The sequence below is a fragment of the Oncorhynchus mykiss genome, chromosome 7 (genome assembly GCF_057628025.1).
Source record: "Oncorhynchus mykiss isolate SJ-2025 chromosome 7, ASM5762802v1, whole genome shotgun sequence".
Lineage (NCBI taxonomy): Eukaryota > Metazoa > Chordata > Actinopteri > Salmoniformes > Salmonidae > Oncorhynchus > Oncorhynchus mykiss.
In genome coordinates, this window is record NC_143028.1 from 8,128,758 (window position 1) to 8,153,289 (window position 24,532).

The following is a 24,532-nucleotide window of genomic DNA, read 5'->3' on the forward strand; positions in this document are numbered from 1 at the left end:
TTTGCTCTGCCCGGAGTACCCTCTAGTGTGCATTTTACCAGTAACCCTATGGTTTCATGAGTCTTCTCAAGTACCCCAGGTTGTGAACCACAGTTCTATATATTTCTGTTGTGTGTCTGGTCTTTTAAGATGTTTCAACAAACTTCTTTTTTTTTTACCCCCAGGTCATTCCAAAATTCGTGTCCTTCCTTCAGCTGAACAAAAAATGGTAAATACTTCAACTTTAAGAGAGCACTGACATCATCCCAGACTGGGCATATTTTACTTCATATGTTATTGTTTCAAATAAAGCCTACATATCCCATGCTCCTCTCTGCCACAGTACCATCCAAGGGACCAGCCCCCAATCTCGCCACTTCCTGTACGTGGATGATGCCGTTGAAGCATTCCACACCATCCTGGAGAGGGGGACGGTGGGAGAAACCTACAACATCGGGACCGACTTCGAGATATCCATCATTCAACTAGCCAGAGAACTTATCAAGATGGTAGGAAACCCATCTTTCAACTAGCCAGATAATTTATCAAGATGGTGGATGAAGTGTGTGTCTGGTCACTCTGTAGTCCTCTTTACTGAGCCACTGAAAAACATCTGCTAATAGTGTGTGTTACAGGTCAGGCATGTACCTGATGCAGAACTGGACGACTGGCTGGAGTTTGTGCCTGACCGGTGAGTGAAGTATAAGGGGATCACATTAAACACTTTGAGCATGTCTTTGCCATGGAAACCAGTGTGAGAAAGGAAAGCTGTGTGATTGGCTCCTAAGACACTGACATTGTTGAACCTCTCACCCACCCAAGGCCAGTGGTTGACCTGAGGTACCCTGTGAACTGTGAGAAGCTGTGGAGGCTGGGCTGGAAGCCTGCAGTGTCATGGGCAGAGGGTATCAGAAGGACAGGTACATGAACACATTACTCTATGGATTCCTTAGATTGACTTTCATATATTTTAGCACAAGGGGGGAATCTCTAAAGTATCCTCTCCATTTGTTTTTCAGTCAAATGGTACCAAGAGAATCCAGACTTCTGGCCAGATGTCAAACCAGAAGACCAACCAATTACCTTTGAGCCCGATACCAGAGACCAATAAGCACATAGATCCTCTTCCTGTATTCGTGGTCACCAACCCTGTTCCTGGAGAGCTACAGGGTGTGCTGACTTTTGTTCCAGCCCTGTATTAACACATCTGGTTCAATTGATTAATCTTACTTAGGGTTGTTGACCTCCACTAGTCAAACCAGCATCTCAATCACTGTGGGTGTGCAAAGGAACACTTATTTTTGTAAATGTTTTACTAATGAAGGTGGAATGGAATATACAGTGCCTTGCGAAAGTATTCGGCCCCCTTGAACTTTGCGACCTTTTGCCACATTTCAGGCTTCAAACATAAAGATATAAAACTGTATTTTTTTGTGAAGAATCAACAACAAGTGGGACACAATCATGAAGTGGAACGACATTTATTGGATATTTCAAACTTTTTTAACAAATCAAAAACTGAAAAATTGGGCATGCAAAATTATTCAGCCCCCTTAAGTTAATACTTTGTAGCGCAACCTTTTGCTGCGATTACAGCTGTAAGTCGCTTGGGGTATGTCTCTATCAGTTTTGCACATCGAGAGACTGACATTTTTTCCCATTCCTCCTTGCAAAACAGCTCGAGCTCAGTGAGGTTGGATGGAGAGCATTTGTGAACAGCAGTTTTCAGTTCTTTCCACAGATTCTCGATTGGATTCAGGTCTGGACTTTGACTTGGCCATTCTAACACCTGGATATGTTTATTTTTGAACCATTCCATTGTAGATTTTGCTTTATGTTTTGGATCATTGTCTTGTTGGAAGACAAATCTCTGTCCCAGTCTCAGGTCTTTTGCAGACTCCATCAGGTTTTCCAGAATGGTCCTGTATTTGGCTCCATCCATCTTCCCATCAATTTTAACCATCTTCCCTGTCCCTGCTGAAGAAAAGCAGGTCCAAACCATGATGCTGCCACCACCATGTTTGACAGTGGGGATGGTGTGTTCAGCTGTGTTGCTTTTACGCCAAACATAACGTTTTGCATTGTTGCCAAAAAGTTCAATTTTGGTTTAATCTGACCAGAGCACCTTCTTCCACATGTTTGGTGTGTCTCCCAGGTGGCTTGTGGCAAACTTTAAACGACACTTTTTATGGATATCTTTAAGAAATGGCTTCTTCTTGCCACTCTTCCATAAAGGCCAGATTTGTGCAATATATGACTGATTGTTGTCCTATGGACAGAGTCTCCCACCTCAGCTGTAGATCTCTGCAGTTTATCCAGAGTGATCATGGGCCTCTTGGCTGCATCTCTGATCAGTCTTCTCCTTGTATGAGCTGAAAGTTTAGAGGGACGGCCAGGTCTTGGTAGATTTGCAGTGGTCTGATACTCCTTCCATTTCAATATTATCGCTTGCACAGTGCTCCTTGGGATGTTTAAAGCTTGGGAAATATTTTTGTATCCAAATCCGGCTTTAAACTTCTCAACAGTATCTCAGACCTGCCTGGTGTGTTCCTTGTTCTTCATGATGCTCTCTGCGCTTTTGACGGACCTCTGAGACTATCACAGTGCAGGTGCATTTATACAGAGACTTGATTGCACACAGGTGGATTGTAATTATCATCATTAGTCATTTAGGTCAACATTGGATCATTCAGAGATCCTCACTGAACTTCTGGAGAGAGTTTGCTGCACTGAAAGTAAAGGGGCTGAATCATTTTGCACGCCCAATTTTTCAGTTTTTGATTTGTTAAAAAAGTTTGAAATATCCAATAAATGTCATTCCACTTCATGATTGTGTCCCACTTGTTGATTCTTCATAAAAAAAATAGTTTTATCTTTGTTTGAAGCCTGAATGTGGCAAAAGGTCGCAAAGTTCAAGGGGGCCGAATACTTTCGCAAGGCACTGTATTTATCATAGTCAATAAATAACTTCATAGCGCAGGCTTGAATGTTAAACTCCGGCCACATGATATGCAAAGACAAAATACAAAAGTTGGTTAAGTATTTGCAAGTCAAAACTTTTAATTTTGGTAAAATCATACAATAAATGCACAGGTGTTTTCTCGTGCAGTGCACAGCCTCTAAACTAGTACATAAAGCAAATACAAACTAGTGGGCGACTCAGTGGCATTCAGGGGAGTGTCTGGCCAGCCGAAAGCTCTCCAACCTCTCCTCTCTGCAGCTTCACATTTCCATTCATACGTTTCATCCAAACCTTTACTTTTCAGACTCAAGTCAGCCAATGTTACTGTAAGACTCACCACACACACACTCCACAGAACACACACGGAGGCCCAAATATGCAAATACAACAACAGAGCAGAGCCACATGTTTTCTTTCTTTAAGATTGCCATGTGCCAGACATTTGCTGGGGGAGGGAAGAAAACCCTCAAAAACAAGGAAAAGCAAATTGAATTGGAGAGAATCTGGACACTTCTTGCACTGGTACAATATTTTTTAGAAAATGTTATCACTTTTATCCAAACCTTGGCATTGGTTGTTTGTTTCAAATTTTGTTCGCCAATTAAACGTTAAGGTTGATTAGACGGTGTGGCCAGTACTACTAGAAGTAACAGGTGTGGATTTTGATTTGAGTCCAATATGACTGACATTAAAAAGCTCACACTACCCCGAAAAATATAAATTTCCACGCATACCGTTGACATTCAACATTCAAGTGCCAGTGTTTTTGTACTGTCTTTTGGTCAAGTTCCTTAAACTATCACTTTAGGCTTATAAAAATAAATATTTCTCAAAAATGCTTAATAAATTACACAAACTAGCAGCAAAAGTAGAATCTAGTAATCTGTGTGCAAATAGCTCAATTCTCAGACTGCTACTGAACTAACACCTGGTCCCAAATAAATCCTGGTTTAAATAGTGATAACCCTTCCCCTTTCGTAAACAAGCTGCGTTTTTCACAATCTCCTCACACACAAAATTCGGAAGCTTTAAGGACACACACTCAAGACATTTATATAAAACTCTAGATGTGCAATAAAATGTTTTTTTTTTTAAACTTGATGGCTGTTAAGTAACATCACAAAGGGGCCTAGACCTAACTTAGGTAGCACCATTCAATCTTAAATTAACACAATACTGTCAGTGCATCTGCTTCATAACCACTTATTAATTCAAAATGTCAAGGCACGACAGACACACTGAGAATATATACCTATTGCACTTAAAATGCCATTTTCTAGCCAACATTGGGCCTCCCTCCTATATAAGGAGGAAGCCTGGATGCCAGCTATAGTAGTAAACTGGCCAGTGGTTTTACATAATACATCAAGGCAGCCCAACCCTACAAAGGGAAGAATCGCTGCATTGGTTCTGTGTCAGAAATCAAGGATAGTTAAAGCACCCCCGTCTTTGGCCGGGTCGCGTGGGCTAGATTCACCAGCCAGCATACACAGGAAAACCCCATTGCCTCTTAAAATGGTGCACTGGTAAATAAACTGCACTTCCCATCACCCTTTGCTACGTGTGCAATTCAGTTTGCTCGTCTGTACATTGCTGACCCTTAACTTCTGACCTTCCTACGCTCTCTGAGGAGGAAGAGCTTGTGTCTTTAAACAGTTAACCCGAGAATGTCCTTCGGATTCGAACGCAGCTTGAAAAAGAGAACTAAATTAAAAGGTGTAAGAGAACGACATTTTGTAATGAAATAAAAGCCTGCTGCAGAATTTCCTTTTGCATTATTTTTTTAAACTCCTTGACCAAAAAACAACAACACTTGCATGCGTATTTCATCCCAGGATGGCCTTGACAAAAAGCAAAGCCACCCAGGTTACTGTGTGGTCCTATGGCAACCATTCGAACTTCACTTTCTATATGGCAAGTGCTGTTTTAGAATTGACAATTTTAAGAAACATTCTCTCAGAAGGATGGATATTTGTCCATTTCCATCCTCCAAAATGTTTAAGTAAAAAAGCTCAATCAAAAACTAAATTCACCCACCAGGCAGCTAGAAGAAGTTGCTTCACTAGGTGCCACAATGCCAAGACAATTTGTAAGTGGGGAACTGAACTTAGAGCATCGACTTGCTCAAATAGCTTGTATGTATGAACATACCATTTAAATATTCAATTTTAAAATCGTACAACTGGAATGGCTCGTTTAGTGAAGACTACCATATTCCTCTCCAGGATAGAGTGAGCGAAAAATATTTTGAACTCTTTTTTTCCTTGAAGTGCACTTTCGTCACACAAGGGTTTGAAAACCTATAGTGGAATTCTCATAGGATGGCTGCAACATGCGGTCGGAGCTAGTTTGAGCCATCAGATTACCCTGTGACAAATTTGAAGCTCAAATGGACAAATGACTCACTCAAAAGTCATGTCATCTCAGTGTTTGCCAAGGTTGGATATTTAGTTCAAGCTTATTTTGCTTTCCTTCCGAATAAAATAACAAAACCACATTTAAACCCCAAAACAAAAAATATATAATTTAGTTCGTTGGCCAGGTTTTAGCCAGTTATGACACTTAAAAGAAAATACAGATAAAACAATCTAATTGTTAAAGGCACAGTACATTTACAAACAAATGATCCTCAGTTTGTTTTGTTACAAAGAAAGAAAAAGCAGTTGTAGTGAAAGAAAAAAAAAGAACTGCAAGTCCCAAGATCCTAAATACGCTATAGTCACTACGGGCGGCCACACGATGATTCCAGAGCCTGGCGGTGCCATGTTTCTTTAGGAATCGCTCAGTGGCTCCAGCTTTCCTCTTGGTCAGCTGTCCACTCGGTCCCCCGTCTCTCAGCTCCATTTTTTGGATAAGCGGTCAGAGAATCACAGCTGGTAATGTACTGCAGTCTGTTTGGAAGCTACACAGGGGTTTATATAGTCTGGCTTAGGTTACACATGTGGTTTCCTTATCAGTGAGTTTGGCGTGGCGCGACCCACTGCGATGGGGGGTGGGGGGGTGGGGGGTGGGGGTGTAGGTAGATGGGGATAGGGTTGGAGGGATGTTTAGTTGCCCCACCAGTCCACTCCCCCCTGATGAGAGTAGTTTCCTCCATAGCCGTCACTGGTGTAGAAGTTGCCTCCAAAACCACCTGTGATGTGGGGGGGGGGGGGGGGGGGGGTCAGGACAGTGTTAGGAGAATTAGGACTGTGTGGAGCATGGTTGGAATTAAACACTAACTCTTGGACTTGTGTCCTAAGAATTGTGGGATAGGCCAACAGTAATATGTATACCCAAATGTTGCTCCAGTGTGAGGTTTTAACTGATATTTACCGCCGCCACCGAATCCACGGTTTCCTCCATGTCCACCGGGCTGGCGTCCACCACGACCCCCGAACCCTCCAGTGCTGCCGCCGCCACTGGTCTGACGGTAGTCCCTGGCTCCGAAGCCACCAGAGGTGAACCTAAACAGAGGATGAGTCAGTGATTGAGTGATACGTCTCTAAACCCTTGTACTTCTGCTCCTTTATGTAGCAGTGTGTGTACGTGTAAGCATGTGATGTGTGTGTACCTCTTGGAGCGTCCGCGGGTGTTGCTCTTGTGCTGGTGTTCATAGGCCAGGCTCTCCAGCCAGGAGGGTACTTCCTGTTTGGCCTCCACTAGGATGTCCAGAAGGTCCTTGGTGATGTTGCCGTTCTTATCGTTGAAGAACGACGTGGCCAGACCTGGGAGAGGAGAGGGTTCACCATGTTACAGTCAAATAGTTATCAGGGGGAAAAAAAATGTGCATTACGTGTCGTTGAGTGGTGAGTTGAGAGTTTTTGAATGTTGTAGAGGCTTACCCAGGTTGCCTACACGTCCAGTACGGCCAATACGGTGGACGTACTCCTCTATGTCGCTGGGCAGGTCAAAGTTGATGACATGCTTGACATTGGAGATATCCAGGCCACGGGCAGCCACCTGGTACAAGAGACCGAATTCAACTATTGGCCGCCTTGTTGGAACAGAAGCATGTTAGCTCCCTTTTTAAATGACCCCAACATGCAACCATATTGCAAAACAAACACCAGGCCTTGAACAGTATTGAACAAAGACCTAGTGTGTTTGGCTTTATCATTTGTCAACCAATATATTTTACCTGTCACAGAGCTGTAGAATTCAAACCAAAATGTCAGCTTGCAGACTCACCGCCGTGGCGACCAGGATGGGGCAGCGTCCCGAGCGGAACTGGTGCAGAGCCTCCTCTCGGTCCCTCTGGGAGCGGTCGCCATGGATACTGGTGCAGGCGTAACCCTCACGGTACAGGAAGTCCTCCAGGGCATCCGCTCCCTTCTTGGTTTCCACAAACACCAGCGTCAGAGAGTTCTTACCTGGGGAGGAGAAGGATGACCGTTGAGTTACTGCTTAAAAATGTTCAGATAGAAATAGATTCTGTATAACAGACATGGCCTCAGTTTCTGATATGGGAGGCTTAGCGTCAGGTCTATTCATGGCATTTCTATCTGCAACGTTCAGCGCTTGCTCAGTACCCTCCTAAACGAGCCCCAGGGGAGACATTACAGGTATGGAAACAGCATCTACCCACTACCCCCTGTGGGAGTAGGAGAGGAGAAACATCCATAGTGTTGCTAAGAAATGGCGGCTCTGGCAAAGAAAAGCTGCATATCTAAAGCTGTGTCGGGCTACTCTACAGTGAGTCGTGATGCATGATGACCAGAGGGCTTCTTCAAAATGTTTAAAATGTTACAGCCCATTCAGATGATATATGTTTGAACATGTTTCCCCATCTGGTAGAATAGTGGATCATGTTATTGATTTTTCTACCTGCAGTGAACGTTTTGCAAGCTGCCATGGCCATCATAACAAAAGCATACGTGTAGGAAATGGCAAACGGTTGCAGTAGCAAGCAGGATGTGGGCTAAACAAATCAACCCCCCCCTCCCACAAAGGAGACAACACCCTTCAAAACAGTGAATGACCTCACAATGACAACCACACTAGATGGCTGATCAGAACCAGCGGGACCTTCTCGTCTGGACACAAATGGATGACTACTATGGGTAACCAACACAGGCCAAGCAATAAATCAATAAACTGAAATATGAAATGAGATACAAGCTTCTACATCCACTTTAATAATAATAAATTCCTACTTACCAGGTTTCTCTATGTTTTCACCTGCATTGTCCTGAACTTCGCTCGGAATGACTTTGGATAAAACCAAACCCGATGATAAACTCATTGCAGTTTCAACAGTTCATAAGTGACATTAAAAGGGGGAGGCTTAGCCAACAGAGATCAGAAAACCCAATGGCCGCCATTAACTTCTTAAGGTATAGGGGGCAGCATTTTCCCTTTTGGATAAATAGCGTGCCCAATTTCAACTTCCTGCTACTCATGCCAAGAATATAAGATATGCATATTATTAGTATATTTGGATAGAAAACACAGAAGTTTCTAAAACTGTTTGAATCATGTCTAAGTATAACAGAACTTATGTAAGCAGGCAAAACCCAGAGGACTAACCGCTCAGATTTCAATTTTTTTTTTAGGTCTCTGTCGGTTCAGTGAGTTCTCATTGGGAAACAATATTTTTAGGCACTTGTTTTCAGTTCCTACCGCTTCCACTGGATGTCACCAGTCTTTGGAATTTGGTTGAGGTTATTCCTTTGTGCAATGAAGAAGTACGGCCAACCAGGAAAGGGGTAACGCTGTTGAGTTGGCCAAGACTTGAAAAGTAGCGTTAGTTTCCTCTCGTCCTCTATTGAAAACAGATAGACCCGTCTTCAATTTTATCAATTATTAACATTTAAAAATACCTAAAGTTGTATTACAAAAGTATTTTGAAATGTTTGGCAAAGTTTACAGGTAACTTCTGAAATATTTTGTGGTGACTTTGCGCAAATTGGAAGTAGTTTTTTTCTGGATCAAACGCTCCAAATAAATGGACATTTTGGATATATATGGACGGAATTAATCGAACAAAAGAACCATTTGTTATGTTTATGGGACATATTGGAGTGCCAACAAAAGAAGCTCGTCAAAGGTAAGGCATGTTTTATATTTTATTTCTGTGTTGTGTAGCGCCTGCAGGGTTGAAATATGCTACTCTTTGTTTACTGCTGTGCTATCATCAGATAATAGCTTCTTATGCTTTCGCCGAAAAGCCTTTTTGAAATCTGACATGTTCGCTGGATTCACAACGAGTGTAGCTTTAATTTTCCATCTTGCATATGTGATTTAATGAAGGTTTGAATTTTATAGTATTTGATTTGAATCTGGCACTCTGCATTTTCCCTGGCAATTGGCCAAGTGGGACATTTGCATCCCCCTATCCCAGAGAGGTTAATGGTACCAACAAGTTCCAATACGACCTCATTATTAGAATGTTATTTTTGAGGAACATTTGGTGCCAACATGGAGGATGGTTTCCTGAACTCTGTGTGTACATGGCTCTGCATAGGAGTAACTGGGGGTTGGGGATACTAGGCAGGGTCAGTTTATGATAGCCAACATACCTAAGCTAGAGTACAAGTCTTCACCTCACATCTGACCCTATGACACTACCAACACTGGGTCACGTTCAACACACAAAAACTGCCCACTGAACACAACCCAGGCTTATGACCATCTGAAAGAACAGAATACCTAATGCAATCAATACTAGACCCTCACAGCTGAATGGTTACCCATCTTCTAAGATCTATAGCTTACATCTGACAAGCTTTAAAATCAGGAACTAGCCTAGTGTTAGGAGCAGGTGGAATCTGCTGGGAAGATGTCCTAGCAAAGACATGTCTGCATATTCAATCAATGATTAGCTTCAGGATTTAGTTAGATTTGAATAAAGACAGCTGATGTTGGGAAATCATGCCGTTGCAGATTCCACCTAGCCCAACTGATCAAGTCAACATATTCATAAGACACCAAGGGGCTATTCAAACACAGGGTTTCTCAACTCCAGTCCTCAAACACCCACTGTCCACGCAGGTTTTAATTTCAACCAATCAAAGCTTCCTTCAGATAACTGAATGCCCTTAACAACCACATATCAATGTATATACAATTGTTGCTCAATTGGAGTAAAATCCAGAACACAGTGAGCGAGTCCCCAGGATGAGCTTTGAGAAACCCTGCACTACAAGTAAAAGTTCCAGTAAGTAACACACAGGGACAGGAGAGGGGGGGGGGGGGGGGGGGGGGGGGGTTGAGCCAGCGACAGGTATAGTCCAGGTAGTTAGTTACCTGTAGCATTGAGCAAGTCCAGGAGGAAGGACCTCTTGTCACCGTCCTCCACCCACACCACCTTCTGGGTGATGTTCTCAGAGGTGGAGCCCACACGTCCCACCGCCAGGAAGATGTACTCCTCCAGGAAGTCACGCGCCAGGATCTGACCGAGGGGTTTGTGTTATTGTTGTGGAGCCAACATGGAGGACAGTTTATTATGTGTGTGGAAAGGTGGGTTAACACGCCATAGAGAGGACATATGGCAAATAACACCTTCTTTCCTCATTAAGCACAATACTTTTGACAAATACATAAGCAATTGTGGGGACTGGAGTGTAAGAATGATTGTCCATGTACCATGATCTCTTTAGGAAACGGAGTTGAACACCATGTGGGTGTGAGTACCTGGATCTCCTTGGGGAAGGTAGCGCTGAACATCATGGTCTGACGGATGCCTTTAGGGGGCATGGTGTCCTGCTCCACGATGCGTCTGATCTGGGGCTCAAAACCCATGTCCAACATCCGGTCAGCCTCATCCAGCACCAGGTAACTAACAGAGAGACAGGGTCAGGGATTGGCTGTAGACCTGTTTTCCCATCATAGTCGCATGGGTATGTAGTATTCCTTTCCTGTCCAGCAGGCCAATTCAACTAATCAATAGTCTGATAAGCTGCATCAGGAGATTTAGAGCTGGGCTACGCAATATGGTCTCAGCTCTTGCTTGCACTCTGATGGACTAGGTGGAATGAATCATATTGCCCACATGTACGCAATTCATCTAGAGCTCGATTTGCGCAGCGCTAGTATTACTAGAGAACATTGGTTATGTAATTATTACCCCAGAATGTCTTATTCCAGAGGACGATTCAGATGGGTTAAGTTTATTTCCCCAAACTGCCCCGCAATTAATTATTTTCCTACTCAATAAATCGACAGTTATGACGGAAGCCTGGAGGTTTTTATTCTAGGTGTGAAGATATATTTCAACATGTCCAGGTGACAACAGGCTACACTGATAACTAAAGCTTAGCTCCCAAGTTCCTAAACTATACCAAGCCAGCTTTGGATTGAGGAAGTACAATCATAAGGGTATTTTAGCGTTCTGCAGTAGAAAACGTCCTTAAAAAGGCCCCCAGTCCACAGATGCGAGCTAAATAGCAGACTTGCGATGCATTTTTCGGCTATGGATGAGAAAGGGAAGTTGTCATTTACAAAAGTTTAGCTACGTTGTAATGCTGCTTTGCGATTTATTAACAGCAAGTGTTAGATTAAATATGCACAAAAAAACAATATTCAATTAATTGCCACAAAACGTATAAACAAAAGCATTCACTGAAAGTTGGTACATGTAGGCCCTTCATACATACACTTAAAAACCCATCTAAATCAGTTATTGTTTCTTGCTCAAACCATGAGCAACGCCTGTCAAACTCAAGACATTTCTCTCAAAAGACAGGGATATCGAGTCACACATGACTAGTATTATCAGAGGACTTTGGAGATCCTCGAAAAATGCTAGGTTTTCCCAGATGGATTTACTACTCTCCTGCTACTAAAAAATGACAGACATGGAAGATTTGGACAGGACTTAAATCACAGATGGGAATTATGTGAACAAATCACCACATCTCCCCCAGTAAAACTAACCCAATATGAATAGGGCTTAGGTTATTCATCTAGGTAAAGTGCCTAGTGACTGGGCCCTGGGGCTTTGTAACTTGTCTACACCTTTCAAAAGCAATGAAGTCAAGAACCAGACGCTATGTCTGGGACAGCTCAGTCTGCCAGCATGTTGGAAGTCTACTCACTTGCAGTAGTCGAGGCCGATCTTGCCCCTCTCCATCATGTCCACCAGGCGTCCAGGTGTAGCCACCAGCAGGTGACAGCCTCGCTCCAGGTCTCTGATCTGCTGGCCAATGTCAGCCCCTCCGTACACCACACAAGGACGCACACGGGACCGGTATGCAAACTACAGCAGGAGAGAGGGGTGGAAGAGGGTGAATACAGGGTACAGAGAGAGAAGGCAGGGAAAGGGACAAGAGAGGAGAGAGAAAGGAGAGCACAAACAATGATTGTGTGTTACACTGCAGTTCCCTAATACCAACCTTGGCTGGTTGGCCGTCAACACAAAAACAGAGACAAAGAGATAGAGGCCCACTGGCAGACCACTACCGACCTAGCTGGTATTGATGCTGATGGGATGTCTGTCCCCTCTGTGTGTGTGGTCACATTGCGTGGGTGTGTCAAGCATTTTGCTACACCCGCAATAACATCCCAGGTGAGAGGAGGGCAGTTGCTTACCTTTCTGGCCTCTTCGTAGATCTGCAGAGCCAGTTCTCTGGTGGGGGCCAGGACCAGAGCGAGGGGGTACTGCTTACGGCGACCATACTTTCCATTGTCCTGGCCTCCAGACTTCTGGGCAGCGAGGGCTTCTCCTGGGCCTTCAGTGTAGATCTGACTCAGTACAGGCAACAGGAACGCAGCAGTCTTACCAGAACCTGAGAGACCACAGTTTATATTAGTCATATACAGTGCCTTGCGAAAGTATTCGGCCCCCTTGAACTTTGCGACCTTTTGCCACATTTCAGGCTTCAAACAAAGATATAAAACTGTATTTTTTTGTGACGAATCAACAAGTGGGACACAATCATGAAGTGGAACGACATTTATTGGATATTTCAAACTTTTTTAACAAATCAAAAAACTGAAAAATTGGGCGTGCAAAATTATTCAGCCCCCTTAAGTTAATACTTTGTAGTGCCACCCTTTGCTGCGATTACAGCTGTAAGCCGCTTGGGGTATGTCTCTATCAGTTTTGCACATCGAGAGACTGACATTTTTTCCCATTCCTCCTTGCAAAACAGCTCGAGCTCAGTGAGGTTGGATGGAGAGCATTTGTGAACAGCAGTTTTCAGTTCTTTCCACAGATTCTCGATTGGATTCAGGTCTGGACTTTGACTTGGCCATTCTAACACCTGGATATGTTTATTTTTGAACCATTCCATTGTAGATTTGCTTTATGTTTTGGATCATTGTCTTGTTGGAAGACAAATCTCCGTCCCAGTCTCAGGTCTTTTGCAGACTCCATCAGGTTTTCCAGAATGGTCCTGTATTTGGCTCCATCCATCTTCCCATCAATTTTAACCATCTTCCCTGTCCCTGCTGAAGAAAAGCAGGCCCAAACCATGATGCTGCCACCACCATGTTTGACAGTGGGGATGGTGTGTTCAGCTGTGTTGCTTTTACACCAAACATAACATTTTGCATTGTTGCCAAAAAGTTCAATTTTGGTTTCATCTGACCAGAGCACCTTCTTCCACATGTTTGGTGTGTCTCCCAGGTGGCTTGTGGCAAACTTTAAACGACACTTTGTATGGATATCTTTAAGAAATGGCTTTCTTCTTGCCACTCTTCCATAAAGGCCAGATTTGTGCAATATACGACTGATTGTTGTCCTATGGACAGAGTCTCCCACCTCAGCTGTAGATCTCTGCAGTTCATCCAGAGTGATCATGGGCCTCTCGCATCTCTGTTCAGTCTTCTCCTTGTATGAGCTGAAAGTTTAGAGGGACGGCCAGGTCTTGGTAGATTTTCAGTGGTCTGATACTCCTTCCATTTCAATATTATCGCTTGCACAGTGCTCCTTGGGATGTTTAAAGCTTGGGAAATCTTTTTGTATCCAAATCCGGCTTTAAACTTCTTCACAACAGTATCTCAGACCTGCCTGGTGTGTTCCTTGTTCTTCATGATGCTCTCTGCGCTTTTAACGGACCTCTGAGACTATCACAGTGCAGGTGCATTTATACGGAGACTTGATTACACACAGGTGGATTGTATTTATCATCATTAGTCATTTAGGTCAACATTGGATCATTCAGAGATCCTCACTGAACTTCTGGAGAGAGTTTGCTGCACTGAAAGTAAAGGGGCTGAAAAATGTTGCACGCCCAATTTTTCAGTTTTTGATTTGTTAAAAAAAGTTTGAAATATCCAATAAATGTCGTTCCACTTCATGATTGTGTCCCACTTGTTGTTGATTCTTCACAAAAGAATACAGTTTTATATCTTTATGTTTGAAGCCTGAAATGTGGCAAAAGCTCGCAAAGTTCAAGGGGGCCGAATACTTTCGCAAGGCACTGTACCTATACTTAAATCAACTACAGTACAATACAGTTGTCGTAAGTCATATCTGCATATAGCTCTCCAGACCAATCCAATTTGAAGTGGTTCTAGTTCACTCTGGTTCTAACCTGTCTGGGCGCAGGCCATCAGGTCCCTCTTGTTCTTGATGATTGGAATGGCGTACTTCTGGACCGGAGTGGGCCGAGTGTAGCGGGTCAGGGCAATGTTACTCATGATGATCTCTCCCATCTCCACGTCTTGGAACTGAAATATGAAGACAAACCAGTCACTCAAATGAACACCAAACAGCTTTCACACAACTCTGTTTCAGAGGGAAGGGGGGAGGATATGTGCAGGGGGATCAACAGCACCACAAGCTGCTCAGTAGAGCCCATGGGAAACGATTCTGGTTTTGAAGAATACTAACAAAATGCTGACTAATAGGACATGAGGGTTACTGGATCTGAGACAGGGTTATTTGGCTAGAATACTTAGGGACTCACGCTGTCAATGTGATGGGGGCAGTTTTGGCCAGTGGCCTCAACGGGAATGTCGTCGTAATTGTCAAAGTTAATCCCTGTGTTGCCACCAGCGAACAGCTCCCTGGGGAGAAGCAGAAACACAGGTCAGGAAAGTGACAGAGAAAGGTCTACGTGACCATTTTAACGAGAGGGGATATTGATAAGGGACAGCGGATAGTGATGTATTGTGAAATGACATTGGTAACTCCTCATTATTGAAATATCATTAGTGTGCAGAAAGGGGGGTAGGTTAGGTTACTACTCACTGTTCCAGGCGCTCATTGGCCTGAGTGGGTTTGGACCAGTCCTCGTCATCCCTGGACTCCTCCACCCAGCGGCTGTTTCCACTGCCTCCAAACCCTCCACGCTGGTAACTGTCAAGCATAACATAACCACAGGGGTCAGGAAAGCTAGCTTGCTAACGAGTTGCCTCATGGTACAGAACTCTGAGGAACCCGAAAACTGCTGGCTAAGGGCTTGGGAGTGAATTCTCTCGTCTTCTCACCTTCCTCGGGGTGCACTCCCGCCGTTGTTGAAAAATGCAGACTTTCCCCTGTCGGGACGTGCGCCGAAGCTGGTGTAGGCATCTTTAGCCGTGTTCCATCCGCCGCCATCTTTGTTGTCGTAGACGCCAAACATGCCGGCATTCTGCATAGGCTGTACCGGGTTGTAGGACCCGCCCCTTCCGCCGCGGAAACCTCCACCCCCCCTGCCCCTCTCCATGCGAGGCGGGCCACTGTTGTACCTGTTGCCCCCATTCATGCGGTTGTCGTGGTAACCATTCTGCACGAAGCCATTGTTGCGTCCGCCGTCCCAACCACCAGGCGTATCTTGGGTAAAAACAGAAAGGAAATAGAGGGGAGACATGGTGACTCCCATAGTACAAGAGGGTTTCCTCCTCACACGCAGTCAATACAATACTTCGTTTATTGGTCCATTTGCACAGATAATTCTTTAGTTGTTGCTGTCACAGTACCCAATCTCACAGACACCACAGGCTGGGAGCAACACAGGGGCAGCGGCAGAGCAGCACCCCTAGAGCACTTAGAGGTAGTGCCTTGCTCAAGGGCACAACGGTGGTAGGCAGTAATGGACCCTATAGGAAGAGAGATTTGGACCAAGTAGGCCTAGTTCCATTTCAGCCTCTAACTACTTCCGCTTAGCCTTTCTATGTTAACAGATTAGAACGACCTGGATGGCTGTAAGAAATGTGTTGAGGTCCTTTAGAGCTAGTAGGAGTTAGGGGCACAATGGAACCACGCCCTTCTTGGTTCCTTTGGCTTTAACATCCCAGATACCCACCACTTGTTACCTCATGGATGCCTCTGAAAAGGGAAATACTTCAATTAAAAAGGACCTGGCTTATTTTCCCAGTAAACAATGCACAAGCCATACAAAACAGTATACACAAGTCAATAATTTGGCTCATTAACTAGGGTCCCAATTAAGGAACATTTGTTATGCAAGCAGCATTAATTTGCTAATACCTACCACTTTCAATTCCACACACAAATAGATACGTTGCAATTAAGCAGTATGTTGGAATGATAACTAATGGAGGCTGTTTTTTGTTTGAACAAAATGTAAGCATGTAAGCGGATGCCAACACCCTTAATGCAGGAAAAAGCCAGTCATGTCTTCATGTGGTTTTAAAGATGTCATTTGAGAGCCTCCAGTCCCCTTGTCTAAATGCACGTGGCCTTGTTTTCTAATCGAATTGAGTGAGACCACTGTTCTGGTAGGCAATTTAATTAAAACATGCAGAATAAAATAAAGACAACATTTAAAATAAAAAACGCCAGAGCTTCCCTCAGCCAAAGAGCGGACTGTAAAGGGACTTACAGCTTCCTGGTGCCATTGACAAGGTGCTCGGTCTAGAGAAAGCAACTGCTGCAAAAAAAACAAAAAAGCGTCATGGGGGGCAGGGGGCTTCATGATGAAAACATGCTGCCGATGTACTGCGAATGTTGACCAGTAAGAGCAGGGAAATGGAGTGGTTGATGGTTTGTCAACGCAGTTCCCAGATGCTGTCACAAAATGGATTCCAGGACATTGGATATGCACGGTTTTGTGTCCGTCTTCCTGTAGTGTCTTTTGGGATGAGAAAAACAAGCGGCTGGCTATATAAGATGGGGATTCTAACGCAACCTTTACGCCACTGTTTCCAACTAGTGGAGAAAATCAATACAGTCGGGTCACCCTCTAGCTGACCTTGTCCCAGCCCAGCGAGAAGAAATTGTCAAAATAAAACTAAAGCCAATTGTCTGGGGGGGGGGGGGGTTAAGGGAATTTCACAACATTGTTGCTAGCTCAATCAATTTTGTGAAATGTTTATTATGGGCCACTACAATGCATTATGGCATTCTTGACCACTAGGGGGCCAGGGCATTTTTACGGTGTCCAACTGGCATACCTCATAGAGGTGGTACTGTTGATGGGGGGACGACACTTACCATTTTTGGAAGCCTCTTGGTTCCGTAAATGAGGTGGAATGTAACAGGTCCCTAGAGAGACAGACTTGTGAACACAAGGGCAGTACTGTACACAAACACGTCAAAGGTCTAATGGGTTCCTAGTCTTATTCTAGGGATGTCTCAATCCCTTTAATTTAATAGGGATTCATTTAATAGGGATTAAGTAGCCTGTCTGGCCTGTTTGATTAAACAAACTAATTGGAAAACTGTCTTGTATCCCAAATGAGGAAACTGAAAACTTAAATGGCGTTTATGCGATTTCATAAATGATAAGAGCATGAATTGGCTAAAAACAAATAAGTGAAATTAAAATCACTTGATGGCATCTTATACCTAAATGAACCTAGTAATACACTGATGGAAATGTGAGTCAGTCCCTACTCTAGTCTCTTTCCCACAAAGGCCAGGGTTGTCAGGAATGGGATGTTTCGTGGGCCTTTGATTGGACAGTAGAGGTCGACCGATTAATCGGAATGGCCGAAGTTTTCATAACAATCGAGAATCTGTATTTTTGGGCGCCGATTAAAAAATATAATAATTATACCTTTATTTAACTAGGCAAGTCAGTTAAGAACACATTCCTATTTTCAATGACGGCCTAGGAACAGTGGGTTAACTGTCTTGTTCAGGGGCAAAAAGACAGATTTTTACCTTGTCAGCTCGGGGGATCCAATCTTGCAACCTTACAGTTAACTAGTCCAACACAATAACGACCTGCCTCTCTCGTTGCACTCCACAAGGAGACTGCCTGTTACACGAATGCAGTAAGCCAAGGTAAGTTGCTAGCTAGCATTAAACTTATGTTATAAAAAACAATAATAATCACTAGTTAACTACACTGTTCCTAGGCCGTCATTGAAAATAAGAATTTGTTCTTAACTGACTTGCCTAGTTAAATAAAGGTAAAATAAAAAATAAATAAACATGGTTGATGATATTACTAGATATTATCTAGTGTGTCCTGCGTTGCATATAATCTGACTGAGCATACAAGTATCTAAGTATCTGACTGAGCGGTGGTAGGCAGAAGCAGGCGCGTAAACATTCATTCAAACAGCACTTTGGTGCGGTTTGCCAGCAGCTCTTCGTTGTGCGTCAAGCACTGCACTGTTTATGACTTCAAGCCTATCAACTCCCTAGATGAGGCTGGTGTAACCAAAGTGAAATGGCTGGCTAGTTAGCGCGCACTAATAGCGTTTCAAACGTCAATCGCTCTGAGCCTTCTAGCAGTTGTTCCCCTTGCTCTGCATGGGTAACGTTGCTTCGATGGTGGTTGTTGTCATTGTGTTGCTGGTTCGAGCCCAGGGAGGAGCGAGGAGAGGGATGGAAGCTATACTGTTACACTGGCAATTCTAAAGTGTCTATAAGAACATCCAATAGTCAAAGGTTAATGAAATACAAATGGTAGAGGGAAATAGTCCTATAATAACTACAACCTAAAACTTCTTACCTGGGAATATTGAAGACTCATGTGAAAAGGAACCGCCAGCTTTCATATGTTCTCATGTTCTGAGCAAGGAACTGAAAAGTTAGCTCTCTGACATAGCACATATTGCACTTTTACTTTCTTCTCCAACACTTTGTTTTTGCATTATTTAAACCAAATTGAACATGTTTCATTATTTACTTGAGGCTAAATTGATTTTATTGATGCATTATATTAAGTTAAAATAAGTGTTCATTCGGTAGTTGTAATTGTCATTATTACAAATAAATAAAATAAAAAAATTGCCAGATTAAATCGGTATCTGCATTTTTGGTCCTCCAATAATCAGTATCGGCGGCGTTGAAAAATCATAATCGGTCGACCTCTATTGGACAGTACCAATAATTTATCTGCAGTTTCCTGCAGAACACTAACTCAGCTCGACTTCAGGCCACTTCTAAGGTCTGAAAACACCTGACAAGTTTTTGACTTTGGGGTATGAATTATCCATTAAAAAGGCCACCTGCGGGGAGGGTTATATTCAGTCCTTGAACCACCCAATGGCCCTGAAGGAAAGGATAAGAGTGAGGGCTGCTTCAGACCAAGTGATCATAAAAGAAAAGGATCACTATAACACAACCTAGATGTCCTTTGGCTCAAAGAGTAGAGATCACTTACTGCCAGTGCCTCCACCCTGCCCATCAGCATTGTTTAAGCCTAGGACAGCAAGCTGAAATAGAAAATAAAAACATAGTTAAGTACTACGGTAAACACTTAAGGATAAATGTAATTCGAAACATGCATATAGGACAGTAAGCCACAAGACAAAGGGTGACAAAAACTGGGTAACACTCCATCTATAGATGCTCTACAGTAACATTTCAACTAACCCTAACACTTATCCTAACCCACACCAGCAGTTGCATATCAACAGATGGTCACACTATCCAAATAAAGTGACAAACTGTTGATCTCCAGAAAGCAGAAAGACATGAATATCCCTTATACTACAGTGTTTCCCCCATTATACATATGTGAAGCAGGGAACTCCCCTGTCTAGTTTTGTTGCCCAGCACAAGTACGGTTAGTCTGGAGGTTCATGAAATGGGTTTCCATGGCCGAGCAGCCGCACACAAGCCTAAGATCCCCATGCGCAACGCATTGGCTGGAGTGGTGTAGAGCTTGACTCCTTTGGACTCTCGAGCAGTGGAAACGCGTGCTTTGGTTTGATGAATCATGTTTCACCATCTGGCTGTCCGATGGACAAATCTGGGTTTGGTAGATACCAGGAGAACACTACCTGCCTGAAAGCATAGTGCCAACAAAGACTTGGTGGAGGAGGAATAATGGTCTGGGGCTGTTTTTCACTGTTTGGGCTAGGCCCCTTATTTCCAGTGAAGGGAGATCTTAACGCTACAGCATACAATTACATTTTAGATGATTCTGTGCTTTGTGGCAACAGTTTGGGGAAGGCCCTTTCCTATTTCAGCATGACAATGCCCCCGTGCACAAAGCGAGGTCCATACATAAATGGTTTGTGGAGATCGGTGTGGAAGAACTTGACTGGCCTGGATATAAATATGCATATTATCGAACAAAACAAATGTATTGTGTAACATGATGTCCTAAGAATGTCATCTGATGAAGATTATCAAAGGTTAGTGATTAATTTTCTCTAATTCTGCTTTTGTGACTCTTTGGCTGGGAAAAATGGCTGTGTTTTTTTGGATTTGGTGGTGATATAACAAATGTTGCGTTTTCGCTGTAAAACATTTTTTAAATCAGACACGATGGTTAATTAAACCTCTTCAGTCTACCCCCTCCTTTTTCGAACATTCTGTTAAAAATCGCGCAACATTTCAGCGTCCTGCTACTCATGCCAGGAATATAGTATATGCATATGATTAGTATGTGTGGATAGAAAACACTCTGAAGTTTCTAAAACTGGTTAAATCACGGCTGTGACTATAACAGAGCGTGTGTTTCATCGAAAAGCGCAAGAAAAACTGGTCACTGAAAGCTGAAAATAATATCCATGCGCCACCTGCATGTATTATTTAAAGGACACCAAATTAACGGATGCAATTCCTACAGCTTCCACACGATGTCGCCAAAAACGTAATTTTCATTGACAAAAATCCTTTGAGACATGACCAATAGATCCTTCATTCCATCCAGCCTACAACAATCGATTTTGGAAGAGAGAAAAATGGACATTGTTTTCTTGAGTAGCTGCTATTGAATACAGATCGCCCAGTGATCAATTTGATCGCTTATTAACGTTTACAAATACCTAAAGTTGGGTTACAAAAGTAGGTTGAAGTGTTTTGTCAAAGAATATAGGCAACTTATATAATTTTAAAAAATGACGTTGCGTGTTGGAAGAGAGCTTTTTTCCTGAACCAGACAGGCTATACAAATTGATATTTTGGGCATACATGGACGGATTTAATCGGGAAAAAGACCCAATTGTGATGTTTATGGAACATATAGGAGTGCCAACAAAGAATATCATCAAAGGTAATGAATGTTTTATATTTTATTTCTGCGTTTTTGTGTAGCGCCGGCTACGCTAATTATTTTGTTTACGTCCCCTTCAGGTATATTGGGGTGTTGCATGCTATCAGATAATAGCTTCTCATGCTTTCTCCAAAAAGCATTTTAAAAATCGGACTTGTTGGCTAGATTCACAACGAGTGTAGCTTTAATTCAATACCCTGCATGTGTATTTTAATGAACGTTTGAGTTTTAACGAGTACATTTAGCATTTAGCGTAGTGCATTTGCATTTCCAGGTGCCTACTTGAGACGGCTGCGTCTCAAGTAGGATCAAGAGGTTATTAACCTGTTGAATCTAGGGGGCACTATTTTCATTTTTGGAAAAATAACATTCCCAAAGTAAATGGGCTATTTTGTCAGGACAAGATGCTAGAATATGCATATAATTGACAGCTTAGGATAGAAAACTCTAAAGTTTCCAAAACTGTAAAAATATTGTCTGTGAGTATAGCAGAACTGATATTGCAGGCGAAAGCCTGAGAATAATATTTATGTCCATTGCGTTATGCTAATTAGTGTCAGTTGATGGCAACGCTCCCGGATCCGGGATGGGTAGTTACAAGAGTTAATGTGTGAAAGTTACATATTTAAAAAAAATATTTTAGAATTTCCCATGCTGCCTTTTCAGCGGAATGTTGGGGGGGGGGGGGGGGGGGGTCCGTGTCCTAGACAGGTTAAAAAAGCATCGCTTGAAAAACTAAGCAATAGTACTTTTGTCCATCTTTACACCGTAGCCAGAATACACTTGGTGAAAATAGACAACTCAAGAAATCTGTAAATCATTGAGGTCGTTGCCTAAGACGTGTCCCCCCCTCTTTTTTTCATCTAGCAAAGAATTTTGGTGCATTATTTCTAGAGTGAAAAATATTACTCTCATTGGAATGTCAACACACTTCATTGAAGAATCCATACTGCTGACCATTCACAGACAAAGGGGTGTGAACAGCCAGGGGGAAAAACTTGCTGAAAACCAAAATGTAACACTGTTGTTATAATAAATACACAAACTGTTCCAAATGATTGTGGATGAGAAGCATGCAGACACCATTAGGCTGTGTGTGAGTGTAGGAGTGTATTAAATATGTAATTTGCATAAAGTAGTATAAAAAGTTGAAAGCTAAATTCATAAATTGTTTAAAAATTTTGCCAAATCAGTTTGGTATAAAGCATTTATACATGTTAATATGACCACCCTACTTTCAATTGGGCTTAAATTACAGTAATTATGTATTCTGGTTTGCATATGAAGTGCCTAATTTGCATAACACAGCATTTTAAGTTAATAATTTATTGCTTTTATTTGAATAATCTCTATTCTACATCAGTCCTGAAAATATCCTAACAGTATGACCACCCTATCTTGAAATATTGGACAATATGTGTTTAATTTAAGAATTCAGAGAAGTGATTTGGTGCCATTATTGAATAGGGGTTGACAATGACCCGTCTGACCTTTTTAGATCACTTGAACATTTGATATTAGCAATTGTAAATCCTATCATCAGGAAATAAAGTATTGTGTGTTCATGAGAAGCTTCTCTAAGTCATGGAATACAAAGTGTAACACCGTAGCTTTATTTAGTTCCCTAACCCTACTAAAACACTCCAATTACAGAGTTGGACTAGATTCTTCTCTGCTCAAATGTATATACTGCTACCGAAGTTCTTTCCCTCGAGTCCTTTGCTTTAACAGACAAATACAGGTTATCAAGGAGCGTGACCAACATGGCTCAGAGGTCTTATTTCCTGTGTCAAAATAAGTTGACCCCACCAACCCAACATCCTTTCACACTGCCAAGCACATGTCAAATATGCATCTGCTGACTATCAGAAAATGTCATGACAGCTTACTAATTATGGTTGGTCAAACATGGAAGATGAAACCTTATTTAACATAGACAAATGTTGCATTTGCAAATGCAGTTACAGCAAGACTCACTTTTATAATGCTTCAATACCAAATTAATGGGTGTTTTCCTGGATACTGTCGGCTGGACTAACGTTACAGGTGACAAAACAACTGGATGACTTAACAATGACAGGTTCTTTAACATGGCAACAAAATCTATAGCGCAACACAAAACCAAACAATGCAGTCGTTGCTAGCCAGCAACTGTGCAAAGCATAAACACGCTTTGTTCATTCGGGAATAAAACAATGTGACAGTGACGCAGAAGAAAATGTTGCCAGCTAGCTTTCATGTTAGCGTACGTACCTAACGCTAACGAGAGGCCAAACTAGCAAGCAGGCTAACAATCAGCTCAAGTGAATAAATGCAAGATTGTTTTTTTTATTTTTTTATGTCACCAACATTGAACGTAGGGGTTAGATTGCATGTCTTAGAGGTATAGTTAAGGATCAACCCAATTGTGAGAAATACTGCATTGTTGAACGTGAAGCATCGTCACCAACCATTATCACCCACCGGCCTCCATTTTACCCAGAGATTAGACAACACACGCAGTTACAGCTAACGTAGCTAGCGAGCAAAGCTAATCAGCTAGCTTGGTATCCACGACTGCACTTTCAGACTCGTTCTACTCATTCCGACGTGTTATAGACATGAACACAGATAAAAAAAGAAATACAGAAAACCCACCTGCTGTTCTAGACCGTGTAAATTTTCGACGGCCACATGACTCATAACTAAAGAATATTGAGGAAAAATGTTGTCGTCGAGAAGGGATCTCTTTGTTTGCCGGGTTGTCGACGTCCCTTAGGTTTCGCTGGTCTTTTCTTCTTTTGTCAATTTCCAAATGAATGAACCTTGAAGATACAGTTTATATATTATATTACTGTAAATTATTTTTTGCTTATTTTCATGACACTATAGTTAGGTGGTCAAAAGCCTTTAAACCGACACCGCTTACTAACTGGTGGTGGTGCGTGTCGTGGTGTAATGGAAGCTAGAAGCAGGAACCCAGAGCGAGATTTTATTGGTTGAGACAACCACAAAGAGCAGAGGATATTGCGCATATCACGACATTGTATCACCCTTTCCAAAAAGTTTTTAAAAGTCTGGCTACATTTGTATAATTTGCTGGACTATTTAATATTCAATTGTGATGTAGAATATCGACCTCATCATAGTTGAGTTAAAGATATAAAGATATATGACAATCAATACCTCATACAGTATCAGTCAAAAGTTTGGACATACCATTCATTTAAGTCCTTTATTTTTTCCTATTTTGTCCATTGAGGACAAATACTGAAAACATCAAAACTATGAAATAATGGAATCATGTATTAAAGTGTTAAATTCAAAATATATTTTAGAT

At 42.4% G+C, this 24,532-nt stretch overlaps 2 protein-coding genes across 14 annotated transcripts in view; one reads left to right on the top strand and one right to left on the bottom strand.

Annotated features, from left to right (window-relative positions):
* Nucleotides 1–4,704, top strand: part of LOC110527337 (UDP-D-glucose 4,6-dehydratase) — an 11,857-nt gene extending 7,153 nt beyond the window's left edge. For 4 of the 6 annotated variants that reach the window (XM_090240133.1, XM_021608547.3, XM_090240132.1 and 1 more), the window contains 5 exons: nt 165–208; nt 323–488; nt 603–670; nt 802–899; nt 999–4,704. In XM_090240133.1, coding sequence (XP_090096259.1) covers nt 165–208; nt 323–488; nt 603–670; nt 802–899; nt 999–1,090 — 468 coding nt within the window. In that variant the 3' untranslated portion in view covers nt 1,091–4,704. The remainder of the gene's footprint in view (nt 1–164; nt 209–322; nt 489–602; nt 671–801; nt 900–998) is intronic. The other 2 variants (XM_090240135.1, XM_021608548.3) reach the window with 1 other exon arrangement.
* On the bottom strand, nt 3,022–24,271 carry LOC110527338 (ATP-dependent RNA helicase DDX3X). 8 transcript variants are annotated; one of them, XM_036982658.2, is made up of 18 exons: nt 23,851–24,204; nt 19,372–19,423; nt 17,247–17,297; nt 16,636–16,680; nt 15,299–15,623; nt 15,060–15,167; nt 14,776–14,875; nt 14,401–14,536; nt 12,452–12,648; nt 11,959–12,119; nt 10,556–10,700; nt 10,169–10,313; nt 8,081–8,131; nt 7,112–7,293; nt 6,766–6,883; nt 6,495–6,648; nt 6,257–6,387; nt 3,022–6,074 (listed from the first exon to the last, which is right to left on the bottom strand). In XM_036982658.2, exons 1-18 carry the CDS (start codon nt 23,893–23,895, stop codon nt 5,989–5,991), a joined length of 2,232 nt encoding a protein of 743 aa, XP_036838553.1. In that variant the 5' UTR covers nt 23,896–24,204; the 3' UTR covers nt 3,022–5,988. The 8 variants fall into 8 exon arrangements, with proteins under 8 accessions (XP_036838553.1, XP_036838552.1, XP_036838554.1 ...); XM_036982657.2 differs by having other exon boundaries at nt 16,636–16,683; XM_036982659.2 differs by lacking the exon at nt 16,636–16,680.
* Nucleotides 24,272–24,532: the final 261 nt, after the last annotated feature.